The sequence below is a fragment of the Petromyzon marinus genome, chromosome 5 (genome assembly GCF_048934315.1).
Source record: "Petromyzon marinus isolate PM22_M1 ecotype Great Lakes invasive population chromosome 5, UKy_Petmar_22M1.pri1.0, whole genome shotgun sequence".
In the NCBI taxonomy this organism is placed as follows: domain Eukaryota; kingdom Metazoa; phylum Chordata; class Hyperoartia; order Petromyzontiformes; family Petromyzontidae; genus Petromyzon; species Petromyzon marinus.
The window spans coordinates 8,850,886-8,868,034 of record NC_133671.1 but is presented as its reverse complement, the minus strand read 5'-3'; the positions used below and the strand labels follow the sequence as shown (position 1 = coordinate 8,868,034).

The 17,149-nt window shown below is 52.5% G+C and overlaps 1 protein-coding gene across 5 annotated transcripts in view; it reads left to right on the top strand.

Moving 5' to 3' along the window:
* Window positions 1–17,149, top strand: part of CASZ1 (castor zinc finger 1) — a 140,016-nt gene that overhangs the window by 93,325 nt on the left and 29,542 nt on the right. For 2 of the 5 annotated variants that reach the window (XM_032946849.2, XM_032946846.2), the window contains exons 6-11: window positions 1,468–1,666; window positions 5,940–7,242; window positions 9,477–9,545; window positions 12,597–12,687; window positions 13,979–14,143; window positions 16,247–16,419. In XM_032946849.2, coding sequence (XP_032802740.2) covers window positions 1,468–1,666; window positions 5,940–7,242; window positions 9,477–9,545; window positions 12,597–12,687; window positions 13,979–14,143; window positions 16,247–16,419 — 2,000 coding nt within the window. The remainder of the gene's footprint in view (window positions 1–1,467; window positions 1,667–5,939; window positions 7,243–9,476; window positions 9,546–12,596; window positions 12,688–13,978; window positions 14,144–16,246; window positions 16,420–17,149) is intronic. The other 3 variants (XM_076061156.1, XM_032946848.2, XM_032946847.2) reach the window with 3 other exon arrangements.

The following is a 17,149-nucleotide window of genomic DNA, read 5'->3' as shown; positions in this document are numbered from 1 at the left end:
ACCGGAATTATGCACTTTTATATCTAAATTGCAAACTCATTTATTTTTGAACTGCTTTTTGCCTTCAATTTGTTGTCCTTCCCCCGCACACCTCCGATTAGCACGGTTGGCTATGTATGGTGCGAAAGAGGTTCAACATACAGACTACAGTGATTCACTGTGTGGTCCATAGTTTGGGTTGCTTGGACACAATTGCACTGCTGTGGTTTGCGTGTTTAATTTTCCACTCATGAGGGAGATGTTCGCATCAGGCCTGTTAATGTTCTGATCCAGTTGGTGGTTACACCAATGCCCACTTTACGGTATCGCTGCAAGAGAGAGTTTGAAAGCAAAGCAGTTACCTCGAACTGTGTAATCCACCACCCTGACCTCCAAAGCTTGGTTCGCCAGCGTCGTACCACCACTGCCAGAGCCATCACTGCCGCCATTACCCAGCGTTCCTTCTGGCGCCACCCCAGTATATGAACCCGTGCCACCCGCTTACTGTACTCAGTGCCACGGTAAGTTTTAAGGGGGACTCGCGGCTTTGTTATAGTTTTGAGGGGGCCACTCTTGTTTTGTACGCAGCATGGACGGGTTGTGCTTTTTTCCGTAGGATTGTATTGTTTACGTACGTGATGTTTAGATTTATGTACAATGAATTTTAGGTGTATCTTGTAATTTTATTATTTGCTGCGGTTGAACCCAAATCAAGAGCCGAATGGCTCACAGGGTAAATCCTAATAAATTGAACTGAAACTGCATGTTAAATTCTTTCCCTGTAGTGATTTACCACCATCCATGCCTGATGCCAAACATTGTTATTCGCCCTGGTTATACGAGTTCTAGATTTAAAATGTGATGATATACGAATTGTAAAGCTAACTCAAAGTTAAAATGAAGAAAGCGTTTAATTGCGGGGAAATAACTGGTCGAAATAAACACTGTAATGCAATGGCTTTGATCACCAAATCATCACGGTCACCACAGTGGTACGACAAGATTACCGCAGTGCTGCGATTTAGCTCAGCAACCATCGTAAAGCAAACTCGGAAGTCTCCGCGTGAACCGGCCTCAGGCTGCGGGCACAGCACCGCCTCGTAGCCACGCAGTTGCGTGTCTTACAGTGCACGGCTGATGATGATGTTCATCAGGTTTTAAAAACGTATTTTTAAGAATGTTTTCAAAAGTAATTTGTGCGAACTAACTTTTCCAACTTGTAATGTAGTTTATTTAATATCGATTATATTCCTGCACCGTCTATTAATATTGTTTTCTTCCTGCAACGCTATTGCTTTGCCCGGGTTTCTATTCGCATCGTTAACCGTGGCCTTTCCGATCGTGGTGGTGACCCCAGGCCGCCACCCTTGCGAGTGAGACCTCCATCCTCGCCGCTCGAGGTCTCGCCCCTGGTGAAGCAAAACAAACGATCATCGCGCGGTTCGCCACTCGCCACTCACCACCCCCCCCCCCCCTTGCCGCCGTCAGTGTGCCGAGCGGCGCCGGGAGCTCATCGAGCGCTGGGCCAACGGGGAGCTGGGCCTGGGCGACTCGGGGGGCGGGCAGCAGGGCCCACGCACTGGCGTCGCTGATGAAGACGACGCCGACGATGCGGACGGCGACGACGCTTCCCGCTCCCCGAGGGCGGCCGAGGAAAGGCCTCTCCTGGAAGTGCAGGCCCCAGCCGGTGAGGGAGTTGCGATCGCGCTTGTTCCACAGCGTCAAGTCCCAAGTGTCTCCACCGCTCAAACGAGTGTGGGACAGACTCGGGAGTAATAATGATAATAATAATCAGAATCAGAATCTTTCATCAGAATCTGTATTTCGACTGTAGGGGCTATGAAGCTCTTTTGCACAGGTGCTCTAAATGGTAGGAGGGTGCTGCTCATTGAAAAGTTTGTCCATTGCCATTGGTAATGCTAATCATTCACTTTGGTTGGGATATTTGTGGCGATCTTCTATGTTCGCGGCGATCTCAAGGCTATCGTGAAGCTGCTATGGGCACAGATAAATATAGCCTGCCTGTGCACGTCGATGATGTTCTGTGGTTTCTACCCAATTAAGGAATTTTCGAGTATTTTATTTTACATTTGAACCTCATGGTGGGACCCTGGGGTCCCGAATAAACGTCAGTCAATACCGCAATTAATTAATTTTGTTGTCATGTCGTCCAAGCGCAGCAGCGAGGACGAATGCGCAGAAGAAACAAAACTTTTAAACTTTGATTAGCGCATCGCGTAGAGCTCGTCGAGAGGAATAGATCGCCGTGTCGTTCGCCTTCAACAGACATAAAATGACGTCGCAACGCAGTTCATGCGAGAGCCGGGGGCTTAAGGGACCCCGGGGGTCCTGCCATGAGGTTCATTTGACAAATTGGAGAGTCACACCAGTATTAACCAGGGCGGCCATTTGTTTCAAACCACAAACCTCTGCGATGATCGGCGAACGCACCACTACCCGGCCACATCACTGCCCCTTTAGTGAGTCAGTGGCATGTGGGCAGAAGCCCCATGCATGCCAAGAGAAGTAGTGCTCAAACTATACACACATAGATCCAAGAATCCATTGCTGTCCTTTCATTGACTGGCCACGTTACGGGTGAAGCCTGAAACACCCGGTGCTCCGAGTCATTCTCCCATCCAAGTACGAATCAGGCTCCAGCCTCTGTTTAGCTTCCAAGAACTGACAAGTTCGGGCTCATTCACGGTTATTTGGCCAGATGACTCATCTCTCCTGTTGAGTAAGTTGTGAATATACCACATTCCTTTGGCAGGGGCCACAATTGCTACGAGGCAACGGTTCACCTATGGAGGGACTGGTCCCTGCCATAGGAGTGTGGAATTTCCACCAGTGAATATGGATGTTGCTCCATTGCTCGTTTGAGTGTGGAGAGACTTTTATATTGACCGTAGTCGTAATAGCTGCAGAGTGTAAGAAGTCTGTCTCTAGCCTTACTGAGGTGTGGCACAGTGATCGTTTATATTGGTGACCCTAAGCCGGTGGTGGAGATTCCACATTCCTGTGAGGGGGAGTCTTTCTCTCTTCACAGGACTGCCGCGGTTAGCTTCCCTTAAAAGCATTTCAGTGTTGGCTCGCGATCTTGAAACAGAAACACAGTGCAAAATATCTACGGGACCCTTTTTGCCAGTGTAAAAATGATGAAAAAAAAAGAATAGCCTTTACCCTTTCTGGCAATAAAACCGGTGTTGAGATGTTCAAACGCCAAATAGATGCCTATTGCAAGGCATCAAGTCTGCATTAACCACACATGCTTGTGGCAAGACATGCAAACGAACATGCTCTGATAATATTTGCATTGTCTTTGAAGCTAATTGGCCTACACCAGAGACAGCCTTCTTTGTATGGCCTTGTCTCACCAGTGTTAGACCAGAGAACGCCAAAAGTGCGAAGACACAAACTCTTCATCCACGATATCGCAGCATTGGCTGGAAATTCTAAAACAATTACATTTGAGGAAAAAGGACATTGACATGGCTACGGCAGATGCCTGCACTTTTAGCTTTTCGTCATTTTCGATCGGCGATTTACATTTGTGACATTGAATTCGACCGCGATGTTAGGAAACGATAAAGGGGTCGCGTGGGACGCGGACGCCCATTGCCATGCGAGGAGTGAAGCGCCTTGCGCAAATATTGCCTGGGCAACAAAACTGAAAAAAAAACTCTGAACTCTTTTTAATTTACCATGTAAGGCCCACTTAGCTGTACAGCTCTCTTTCAGAAGCGACCTGGCTATCAGGGAAGATAACTCGACGAAGTGTGGAAATTTATAGCAGCCAAATACTCTAAATGCGTGTTGTTGATTTGAAACGTGGAGGGAAAATACCTGAGGACCCGAAGAAAAATCCACGTGACCACGGGGAGAGAGAACATGCAAAATCCAAATGTACAGGATTCAGGGTTTGGATCGAACCCACGACCGCCTGTGTACCAGGCGAGGCAGTTAACATCTCGCCACCGTAGCATTCCACTTGCGGAGCTGGACACCGCCGGGCTATGTCGTCTTTAAAAACTACGTACGGTGAGAAAGACAAATGAAGAGGATTTGGGGCGGGTTGGGAGGAAGATGCTGGACGGTAGAGAAATTATGGGAGTGGGGGATGCGATGGACAGATTAAAGTGGGGTGATTAATTGGACACGGGAAGATTAAATGGTGAAAAGTGAGCGCTGAAAGAAAGAGGACAAAAAAAATGTGGCGATGTTATGGGCCAAAGACGGCGATGCGGTCCAGGAAGGGACAGAAACGATGTAGACAAGGGAAGGACATGGGGTAACTAATGCTCTGGATGAAAAAGAGTGAAAGGGAAAGACATAGGGAGCGTTAAAAACGGGAGAGGGTAGATGAAGGAGGCAGGGAGAGAGAGAGAGATAGAAATGAAGAACGAGGGAGAGTCACAGGCCGAAAGAGAGAGAGAGACATTGAGTGGAGTGAGAGCCTAAGAGAGAGAGAGCGAGAGATGGTCGTGGAGAGCGAAGGAGGGAGAGTTTTATTGTTATTATTTTTGGTCTCTACGGAATGGCTCTGAATTTACGACATAATATAATCTCACGGAATTAATTGTGTGTGCCAAAAAGTGTGTGCGTGCGCAGTGTGCGTGCGCACGGGTGCTGGCTCGATTTTTTTTTCTGTTGGAGCACGCATGCACGTTGCATACGCACGCGCCTGTGCATGGGAGCACGCACGCGCGTGTACGCTTGCACAAACGGGCACATTTGAATGGCGTGCCGTCTACGAGTACGCACGAGCGTGCGTGCGTTGAGTGTTGTACTACAGGTGGGGGAGCGGTGGTGCAGCGGTTAGCACGCTGCGCTACGAAGCCGGCTACCTGAGTTCGATTCCCAGTCGCGGCCAGCACCAGTGACGAATATCTGAACTGGTGCTGGCTCTCTTCTAGGTTGACTCAGCCTTAAAATGAGTACCTGGTGTAGTGTGTGATGCATCAACATTGGGGAGACAAAGGCGGCCAGGCGTGGTTCTAGACCACCAACCCTCTCGTGTTCCATGCTGTCTTTCATAGGTGCGCGCTAACAGCACTTGCCCTAATAGTCTGTTAATGGCCGTATAGGGGATCTGCGTCATTGCAGCACTGCACGATGAATGTGAAAATCTTCTGAGAGCGGAAATAGCACTCAAATGTTATTGTCTCACTTCCACAAGTGGTAAACTTGAGGTCTTTGGCCGAAGCAAAAGATGTGTCAAAACCTAAAGCTTGTGTGACAGAGGATTTTATCAGTTCACAAATACGCTGTTTATTTACCTGTGTATGTGAAAAAAATTAACAAACGTGTCATACGAACTTGAGACAACGCACTGATGATGCGCTTGGTTAGTATTTCAATGTGGACACGAGCCACGAAACCACCGTAAAAAAATATCCTAAAAATAAGACTCAAATGTGGCATCAGTGATGGTGGTGGTAATGTTGGTGATGATGTTGGTGGTGGTAATAATGATGGTGGTAGTGGCGATAATGAAGATGGTGGTGGTAATGGTGATGTCAGTGTTGATGATTGTGGTGATAACAGTAGTGATTGAGGTGGTGATGGCGGTGATGATGTTGGTGGTGGTAATGATGATGGTGGTAGTGGCGATAATGAGATGGTGGTGGTAATGGTGATGCCAGTGTTGATGATTGTGGTGATAACAGTAGTGATTGAGGTGGTGATGGCGGTGATGATGTTGGTGGTGGTAATGATGATGGTGGTAGTGGCGATAATGAAGATGGTGGTGGTAATGGTGATGCCATTGTTGATGATTGTAGTGATAATAGTAGTGATTGAGGTGGTGATGGTGGTGATGATGTTGGTGGTGGTAATGATGATGGTGGTAGTGGCGATAATGAAGATGGTGGTGGTAATGGTGATGCCAGTGTTGATGATTGTGGTGATAACAGTAGTGACTGAGGTGGTGATGGTGGTGATGATGCCTGTGATTTCAGGAGTGAGCGACCTCCTGGGCGCCCTGGGCCTCCTCGATCCAAGGACGCGATGCGAGCTGGAGCGAGCGGCCTCCGTCATCATGTCCTCCTCTTCCTCCCCCTCCTCCCCCTCGCTGGTGATGACCACAACCACGGCCGTGGCAGCGAACCACCAGCACCACCACCACCACCAGCACCCCCACCACCACCTACAGCCGTCGCAGCAGCAGCACCCACATGGCAACGGCAACCCCGCCCACGCTCGCACCGCCCGCGCCAACGGCCCGCCGCGGGAGCCAGCGCCGGACTTCGGCAAGGCCTATGAGGCGGCGCAGCCCGCCTGCGACACCGCCGAGTCGTCCGACGCCGCCGCCGCCGTGAGGGCCGGGCAGCACGCCCTCCCCCACGCCCGCGCCTCCAAGTACGACTTCTTCATCCGAAAGCTGCGCGCCGGCGAGAGCATTGCCCCCCCGCAGGAGCACGAGCCGCCGCCGGGTACCGCCGCGTCGCCGTCCGCGGGCCCTGCCGGCGCCGGCGCCGGCGCCGCCGCCGCCGAGATCTCCGACGGGTTCGGCGTCGCCGAGTCCCGCGCGCCGCAGCTCCCGAAGTTACCGCGGGCCAGCCACGACGGCGCCGGCTGCGTCGGCGGTGGCAGCTCGAGCAACGCCGCGGCGGTCGCCTGCAATCACGTTGCCGCTGGGAGCAACGGCGGCACCGGCGGTGCCCCGACCAACCGGCGAGTCTCCAAGTATGACTTGGAGAACGTCAAGTACCTGCACCTGTTTCGGCCAGGGGAGGAGGGCTCGGGGGGACCCGGCTCACGGGGGGGCTCGACGCCGCTCATGGCCGGGGGCGCCATTGCCTTCAAGACGGGCCGCGTGGGACGGCCCTCCAAGTACGACGTGAAGGGGGCCGACAAGATCTCGCAGATCCGCGCGCTCGCCAACGCCAACTCTGCCGCCATATTGCAGAATCACCACCCGCACCAGCAGCAGCAGCAGCAGCAGCGGCAGGGACAGGGACAGGCGGCACCTCCCCTGCACAGCCCCGGCGCCAGCGGCAAGACCTGCATTGCTCTGTCGCACGGCAGGATGTTAAGCTTTTTCCCGAGCGACTTTGGGGTGAAGAGCGAGGTTGTGGTGAAGGGAGAGCAGCAGCAGCAGCAGCTGCTGACGGGTGGTGGCGGTGGTGGCGGCGGCGGCGTCGTCGGTGGTGGTGTTGGCCACTTGGCGAGCGGGCAGAGGGGAGGACTCGAAGCTGCGGCTGTGGCGGCTGCGTTCCTGCGAGCAGAGTCCATCACGAGCGGCACGGTGTCTTCCGTCAAGTGAGTGTGTATTCGCGCTTGTCTGTGTGTACTCGCGTCCGTGTCTGTCTGTGTGTGTGTGTGTGAGGTGCGGTCGTGTTAACGGTTAGTGCGCTGTGCTACAAACCCGGCGACCAGAGTTCGATTGCCGCTCATGGTTAACACTGGTGGCGATTATCTGAACTGGTCCTGGGCCTCCACTACGTCGACTCAGCCTCAAATGAGTATCTGATGCGGTGTGTAAACATCACTGGGGAGACAAAAACGGCCGGGCGTGTTGCTGGCCACCCACCCCCCGGAGTGACGTGCCGAGCTTCATAAGTGCTACTCGGAGCGCTCGCTTCTACAGTCTGTTAAGGCTATATGGCGGATCTTTGTCTTTGTGTGTACGGGGAAGTAGTGGTGTAGTGGTGAGTGCGCTGCGCTGCGCAATGAAACTGACGATCCTGGTTCACAGCCATCTTTGGTGCCAGATATCTGAACCGGAACTGGGCATCTCCTATGTCTACTCAGCCTTAAATGAGTTCCTGGTGCGGTGCGTAAGCCTCATCACCGAGAATGTAAAGGTGGTCCCGGCCACACCGCCCCCTCGTGTGCCGTGCCAGACTTAATAGGTGGCTCGCTGATAGCACGGACCCCAACGGTCATGGCTACGGGGGTGACCTTTCTCTCTGTGTATCGAGAATTGTGGTGGAATCGGTGACCTCGGCAGCATCCAGGTTTCAATTTTTGGTTGTGTGCATCGTCTACGGCTGTTGGTTTCGAATACTGGCCTGGACCACCCCATAGGTCAACTCAGCCGAAAATGAGTACCTGGTGTCCCATTTACATGGAACGTTGGGGCTAACATTGGGTCAGCGTTGCTCCGACGGTTTCCACCACGTGCCAACTTTGGCCGAACGCTGGAATATTTGCTTGGGTGGCAAAATTGTGAATGTTATCAGGGGAAATTTTGCTTTAATTGGTAAGCAATTTCTCAATGAAAAAGCAAAAGTTTATCTGCTGGCTCCCAATTGCTTTGTTGTCGAGCACCAAAAAAGCTTCGCTGCCTCGCTCGACGTTGAAACTCTGCGCATTCTCATCCAAACCTTTACGTGGTTTCCAAGTTGCGAGGTCACCCAACTCATCCGAAAGGGCTACAAACCACCGCCAGTCGCACCGGCCAAATCTATAAATGACAGAGAAGAGAATACCGGTGCGGGCTCGAAAACCCCGTAAAGTTGGAAAAGAGATGCAAAACGGTGTTTATTCGCGTGCGCGCAATGGTCGTGTGATTTTTTTTTTATTTGTTCACGCAATTTTTGCATCTTGTTCAACGGTCGTTTGGCTTCCAACGAGAAGGCATTTGTCAACATTTATTTGCCAACAGGAACTGCCACAAAGACTTGATTTACACTTCACAAAAAAAATCTGGCATTTACGTATGGTAATTGGAGAGCGGCCCATTGGCTGAGCTTTGGGTCACATGCTTTACTGCCGAACCGGGCCCGCGATGCACGGGTTGGAGCTTCTGCGCGCGCACAAAAATAAAACAGAAGCGCGGTCCCTTTAAAAAAAAGCATACATTTTGAATGTCCCTAAGGTAATTCCATTTTATAAATTAATTAAAATTTAAATTGGAGAGAAAAAATTATGTTATTGACTAAAACTGTGTGTGCCGTGTGTGCGATTGATTTAGTCTGACGTGTGATTGAATCGATTGCACTGGCCTGCCTTGACCCGAGACAAAATATGACCTCTCTCACTTTCCCTCCCTCGCTCTATCTCCCGCTATCTCCCCGCGCTCTCTCTCCTATCTCCTTGTGCCCTCTACTGAAATGTATATCTTCTCATCCTCCTCCTCCTCTCCTGCCATCCTCTCGCTCTCTTTGTGCCCCGTTGAAACCGTTGTTCATCGACTCTCGTCCGACCGAGCCATCTCTCCTTTCAATTATCCCAACATCTCCTCCTCTCTTTCCACCTCTCACCGATGTCCCCACTCCGTCTGTTTTTCCTTCTGTCCCTCTGTCGGTCTATCCATTGGTTTCTGTCTATTCCTCTTCATCTGTCCCATCATTCTGTCTCATCCCTTTCTGTTTCCTTCTCTGCTACTTTCACTTTTTGTCAATGTTTCTCTCCGCTTATCTATTTTTACTGTCCTGTCCCCTCCACCTGTTTGTCGATCGGGCTGTCTTGCAAATGTTCCTCCATGGCCGCTCACTAAACGCCTGTCTGTGTGTTTGTGTGTGTGTGTGCGCGCATTGTCGTTTTGTCAGGAACGGCCTGCCAGTGGAGAAAGTTCCAAACGGAGATGAATCAAACATCTACCAGAAATATATTACCAAGTGAGAGCACAAACGCACCCACACACGCACACACAACGCAAGAACACACATGCACAAGTACACACGCACAAACCAAGTACACGCACACATGCATCCGCACATACATACACACAAGCACGCCCACACCCGCACATGCTTTATGGAGGAGTAATTTTTTCCATTTTAGCCATGAATATTTAATTTGAGCAATTAAACACAAACAGCCTTGTCTGCAAAAACAACCAGGCACACGTACACACACACACACAGTTACTTTTCACTGACACACAAAGACAAAGATCCCCTATATAGCCTTAACAGGCTGTTGGGGGCAAGTGCTGTTAGCGAGCACCATTGAAGGCCGAAAGAGCACGCGAAGGGGTGGTTTTTGGCCAGCACCACGCTTGGCCATCTTTGTCTCCCCAGTGCTGATGTGTATACACCGCACCAGGTGCTCATTTCAGGCTGAGCCAACAAAGGGGAGGCCCAGGTCAAGTTCAAATATTCGCCATTTGTTTTTGGTCGCGAGCAGAAATCGAACTTGGGTCGACCCAACCGCCACACCATCACTCCCCAGTCGCCATTTTCCATTAAGTGGCGGTGACGTCACTGACAACAGCGTTTGTGGCAGGCTATAGGTGCACTTTGAGGCCCCGGGAAGTGCGGAAGGTTCGCTGACAGGTGTTCACGGGGCAGACCTGGGTGCCATGGGTTGAATGAAGGAGATGACTGGCAAATGCACCACACGGACGCACGCACGCACGCTCACTTTTTCACACACATTGGCACACCTCACGCGCATACACTCGTATCCCCCGCGTGCCTGCACACATACATGTACTTGCGTGTGTGTGTGTTGGTTCATATGGGGAGCGGTGGCGCAGTGGTCAGGGCACTCACCGTGACGTGGGTGTCATTTCCGGCCACGGCTAACATCAGTGGCAAGTGATGAGTACTGCTCGTTGGCGTCCGCTTGGTTGACGCTGCCTTAAATGAGTTCCCTGTATCGTGCGAGTACGTGTGTGTTCATATGTGTGTGTGTGTGTATTTGTGCCTGTGTGGGCATGTGTGTGTGCATGTGTAGTGACTGGGAATGTCACTGTGTGGTGCCGGGCCTGCGAGGCCACGGCGGGATGGACACTGTTGTGGGTACACCCCGGAATACACGAGGTGTAGTACCAGCCCTAGTGGGGGCTTCCGTGAGCGCTGGTTAAGCGCGGTGGCACCACGCATAGCGTGCGGTGCGGGCTCCCGTTGAGATAGCGAGTGTCAGACAGCTGGGGTTACGTTGGGGGCATGATACTCTGGCTGACCTGGGGACATGTGACCGGATGATACTGGAGGGGGGCCACCGGGGGAGGGGGCTAATGGGTGGTCACATGGTCCAGGAAGAACTCTCGAGAGCCTTCGGGCAAGGGCGAGAGATGGAGGTGGGCAGGGCGAGAGTTGGAGCCATCTCCAGCCCGGCCCGATATAAGTGGGGGGGGGGGGGGGCCTGTGAGCGGCTCGGGATTTATACTGTTGGAGAGGCAGGAGATCCACGTCAAGCTTGAAGAAGCCTCCAGCCACGCGGTCCGGGACCCAGCTTGTGGTCCGGACCGGGATAGTGAAACCGTGTCTAGTTCTGCCGTAGCGTGGTTAGTTGGGTCGTCATCACCCGAGAGTTTGTTGTGTCAATAGCCTGGAGTGTGTTGTGTTAATAGCCTGGAGTGTGTTGTGTTAATAGCCTGGAGTGTGTTGTGTTAATAGCCTGGAGTGTGTTGTGTTAATAGCCTGGAGTATGCTGTGCGAAGAGTTTGCGACTCAGTTGGACTCACTACACATGTGTGTACATGTGTGTATGTATGTGTTTATGGGGATTCCCACTCACGGCCAACACCAGTGACGATTATATGAACGTCGACTCAGCCTCAAATGAGTACCTGGTGCGGTGTGTAATAATCAGCACTGGGGAGACAAAGGCGGCCGGGCGTGGTGCTGGTCACCCCACCCCCTCGTGTGCCGTGCTGACCTTCATAGGTGCTCGCTAGCAGCACTTGCCCCCACACTTTGTTAAGGCTATGCGGGGGATTTTTCCTTTGTACGTATTTGTGTGTCCTTGCGTGCATGTGCATGCACGTGTGTGTGCGTGCACCTGTGTGTGTCATGCACGTGTGTGTGGCATGCACGAGTACACTTTGTGGCCTCAGAGTGTACCTATTTTGGCAAATCACCGCCACTTATTTGTGAATGGCAGCTGTTGTATATGCATATATATGCGCGTGCGCCTGTAGGCGTGTTTGTAGATGTGTACATGCGCCTGTGTGCGTGGGTGTATGTATGCGCGTGGGTGCATGGGTGTATGGATATGTGTGGGTGTGTGCATGTGGGTGTGTGCATGTGGTGTGTGCTTGTGGTGTGTGCTTGTGGTGTGTGCACGCGTGGGTGTGTACGCGTGTGCGTGTGTGGCTGCTTGTGCACACGTGCGCGCGTGTGCTATTGACATGCACATGGTTCCCGTCTGACCTTGCCGGTGTCGTGTGTCCGTTCGCCACAAAAAATGTTGCCACCGTCTCGAATTTCACCGTATCGTTCATTAAAAAAAAAATGCTCCCATTTTTTAAATTGTTTTTTTTCTTATATTGTATTCCACCTGACCACGCCATCCTCCTTGCCTGGCCTCCCTCTCCATCATTCCCCATGAAAACCCTCCGTGCCATCCCTCCCTGTCATTTCATCTCCTTTTCTCCCCTCCATCTCCCTCCTGCAATGTTTATCTCTCCACGTCTCTCTCTCTCTCTCTCTCTCACCGCTCTCTCTTTGCTCCGTCTCCTCCATGGCGGTTCTCTTGTATGATCACCGTTACTCTCTGTCACTTTTACACACTCCATTCCTGTCCATGTCCCGTCTTTGTCAAAGTAATTTCTGTGGCACTGTGTGTTTCTGTGCCTCTTTGTATCTGCCTGGCACTCTCTCTCTCTCTCTCTATGCCTCCCTGTGTTTCACTGTGTCTCTCGGTCCCTCGGTGTCTCACTCTGTCTTTAACTCTGTGTCTCCCTGTCCATCCCGCGCCGCCCCCCCCCTCCCCCCCAGGTTCGGGAGCACTCAGCAATGCGGCCATGCCCACTGCGCCTACCAATACAAGGAGCATTACCACTGCATAGACCCCGAGTGCAACTACCAAGTACTGCTCCTCACCAGCACTCGCGCTCACACACTCGTTATCGCGCAACACTAGCTATCACACTCGCCGACACCGACACACACACATTCACCAACTGTCACTATCACACTCGCTTAGCAACACTCATTACCACAGTCACTCACCAGCATGCTAACAGTCACACGCACCAATCCCCACTATCACACTCACTCGCACTCACCAACATTCACATTTACCGACACTCACTATCGCATTCACTCACACTCACCAACACTCACTATCACACTCACCAACACTCACTATCGCACTCACTATCACACTCACCAACACTCACTATCGCACTCACTCACACTCACCAACGCTCACTATCACACACTTACCAGTACAAGGAGCATGACCACCGCATAGACCAAGAGTTGAACTCCGCAACTGTGCCTGCATGTGTGCATGTAAATGTGTGTGCGCATACACATGCGTGGTTGTGGATGGATGTGTGGTTGGATGTATGTGTTTCTTTGTGTGCTTGTGCATCTGTGTGTATGAGTGCATGTGCATTTGCTTGTGCACGAGTGTGTGCATGTGGTGTGGTACGAATATGCAGCGAGTTGGCACAGCAGCGGGCACAGGTGATGCATCTGCCAGTGATCAAAGTCGGTCAACCCATGGCACCTGGGTCTGTCTCGTGACCTCCTGCCGGCGATCCTTGGACACTTCACGTGGCCTAAAGAGTGCACCTGGCCTGGCACAGGCCCCTTGGTGACATCACCACCACTTAGTGGCGAATGGCGGCTTTGATTTCTGTTGTTGTTGCACTCCAAAACCCGGACGCGTGAGTTCGATTCCCGCTCATGGCCAACACCAGTGAAGAGTATCTGAAGCTTGTCCTGGGCCTCCCTTAGGCTGACTGAGCCTCCAAATGAGCATCTGGTGCAGTGTGTAAAACATCGCCACTCAGGAGACAAAGGTAGCCAGGCGTGGTGCTGGCCACCCATCTCCTCGTGTCCCGTGCCGGCCTTCATAGGTGCTCGCTAGCAGCACTTACCCAAAAAGTCCGTAAGGCTAGACAGTGAATCTTTCATTGTTTTTCTGGGTGTCTCCTTGGTCATGCCTGTCCATGCGAACGTACGCACGCGCGCGTACGTTCGCAACGTGTGGCGTTTGGACGCGTCCTTGCATGTGCGAGTGCACGGTTGTGTGGTTGGTCATGCGTGCGCGTGTGTATGCGTGTGTGCTGGCTGTGTGCTTGGACATGTCTGCGCGTGCGTGCGCGTGCGCGCGTGCGCTCGTGCGTGTGTGTGTGTGCGTGTGCCAGCGCTTCACGAGCAAGCAGGACGTGATCCGTCACTACAACATGCACAAGAAGCGCGACAACAGCCTGCAGCACGGCTTCATGCGCTTCAGCCCGCTCGACGACTGCTCTGCGCACTACAGCAGCTGCCACCTCAATGGGCGCAGCACCCATTACCACTGCATGCAGGTACACAGACACCAGACAAAGATCCTCCACACACCCCCCCCCCCTCGCTCCCGTATGGCCTCTAACAGGCCGTTGGGGCACATAGTGTTAGCGAGTAGCACCTATGAAGGCAGGCACGGCGCACCTGTGATGGGTTGGTATGGCCAGCGCCATACCAACACCGCCTCCATCTCCTCGATGCAGATGTTCATGCATCGCATCGGCTGCTCGGGTCTGTTTAGCCTTCTCTCTCTCTCCGGCCAAACAGAAGCTGCTCGTGCATGCAGTGGCTGAGCGTGCGGGCCACATGACCCAGCCAACACGCCTCGCCTGCCAGAGGAGCTCACGCACACGTATGCACTATCATTAGCACTGGACAAATGAGATCCTGGTGTCAAGGATATGGGCCCTATAATTGCTGCTCAGCCACTAAATAGCCAAACAGATGTTCTTGCGTGAAGCTGGCATGCACCCAAACGCCGGCAAATACACAATATTATCTTCATAATTATAAACTCATCGGCAGCACAGAAATCTAGTCGCCTCTTACCGTTATTGTTGAACCTATCTGGCCCGGGTCATGCAATAACTCTTGCCCAAGTGCTAGCATCATAACCCACTCGGGCAGTAAAGACCCCGAATAAGATGACTCTATCCCAAGAGGCCACTTTATTCAACATCTGGGACAGGAGGTCATAGGAGGCATCTGATTCATCAGCCTTGCATGCGTCCCTCCTCGGATGTTCATCTTTGGTTGGGACCCATCTACTCTCTAGCCTATGTACACACCTGCATACAATTACCTCATCACACACAAAGATCCCCTGTATAGCATTTAAAGGCTGCTGGGGAAAGTTAGCGAGCACCTATGAAGGCTTGCACGGCACACGAGGTGGGTGGTGTATCCAACACCAGGCACGGCCACCTTTGTCTCCCGCGCCGGCTACTCATTTAAGGCTGAGTCGATCTAGGAGGAGGCCCAGCACCAGCTCGGCATATTCCTCTCCGATGTTGGTCGCGAGCGGGATTCGAACTCTGGTCTCTGGGTTTGTAGCATAGCGATGGCCTAACCACGACACGACCGCTCCTCATGCGCATGCTCACACACACACCCGAAGATGCCTCGTTTTGCCAAAAAAATGTTGGGGCAAGTGCTGCTGGCACCTATGAAGACCGGATTGGTGAACCGAGGGGTGGTGTGACTGGCACCGCCGCCCGGCCGCCTTCACCTCCACAGCGCTAACAACAGTTTGGGATATTCGCCACCGTTATTGGCCGTGAGCGGGAATCGAATTCGGCTCGTCGGCTTCGTAGCGCTAACCACTGCACTACCATTTCCCACCATCTGTGTATGTGCACACACACACACACGCCTTCTTCGCTGGATGTGCATTCAAGATGATTTACATCTATGTTACGATGCAAGTGTGTGTTGTAGATGTGCTTGGGGAGTGGTGGTGCAGTGGTTCGCGCAAAGTGCTACAAACCAGGCGACCCAAGTTAAATTCCCACACACGACCAACGTCAGTGCCAAATATCTGAACCTGTTTCAGAGCCTCCCCTAGGTTGACTCAGATTATTGAACTCGGGTCGCCGGGTTCGTAGCGCAGCGGTGCGCGAACCACTGCACTACCGCGCCACACACAAAAGACAAAGACAAATATCCCCCGTTTAGCCTGAACGGACTTTTGGGGCAAGTGCTGTTACGAGAATCTATGAAGGCCGATACGGCGCACGAGGGGGTGGACGGCTATCCAGCACCACGGTCAACTGTCCTTCCTCTGCCCACTGCTGATGTTTTTACACATCGCAACAGGGTATTCATTTCAGGCTGAGTCGACCTAGCGGAGGTCGAACAACAGTTCAGGGTATTCACCACCATTATTGGCCGTGAGAGGAAATCGAACTCGGCTCGCTGGGTTCGTAGCACAGCGGTGTGCTAACCAGGGCACACACACACACACACACCGCTTAAGTGGCGGTGGCGTCACCACGGTGCTCGTGCCAGGCTAAGTGCACTTTAAGGCCATGTGAAGTGTCGCACGCCCGCACGCACGCACACACGCGCACACGTGCGCACCTGCTTGAGCGTCATCCTCGCCGTCGCTGTTGCCGTCGATGCAGGTTGGCTGCACCAAGGTGTACACGAGCACCTCGGACGTGATGACGCATGAGAACTTCCACAAGAAGAACGCGCAGCTCATCAGCGACGGCTTCCAGCGCTACCGCGCCACCGAGGACTGCGGCACGCCCACGTGCACCTTCCACGGGCACAAGACGACGCACTTCCACTGCCGGCACGCGACGCCCTCTCACTTACACCTTGAGCGGCAGCAGCAGCAGCAGCAGTATTTGTAGTCGTAGCAGCAGCAGCAGCAGCAACAGCAGTAGTAGTTTTTGTGTTCGTAGCAGCAGCAGTAGTAGTAGTATTTGGAGTAATAGGAGCAGCAGCAGTAGTATTTGGAGTAATAGGAGCAGCAGCAACAGCAGTAGTAGCAGCAGGAACAGCAGTAGTATTTGGAGTAGTAGCAGCAGCAGCAACAGCAGTAGTAGTTTTTGTGTTCGTAGCAGCAGCAACAGCAGTAGTATTTGGAGTAATAGGAGCAGCAGCAACAGCAGTAGTATTTGGAGTAATAGGAGCAGCAGCAACAGCAGTAGTAGCAGCAGGAACAGCAGTAGTGTTTGTAGTAGTAGCAGTAGTGTCAGTAACAGCAATAATAGCAGCAGCAGTACGATAGCCGCTATCAGCAGCATCAGCTTCACAGCCACAAGGAGCAGCGGCTGAGCGGCTGTGTGACTAGCAGCAGAATAGTTACGAGCACTTGTTGGGCGCCAGGGGGCGGAACAGCAGTCACACTTGGGCCTCACAGCAAGAAGGGCCTGGGTTTGATTCCCAACGCCTCTGTGTGTGGTGTTTGTATGTTCTCCCCTTGTTGTGCATGGGTTTCCTCCAGGTTCTCGAATTTCCTCCCATAGCTAACAAATCACACACAGCGTAACGTGGATTGTCCAAACATCCCAATGCTG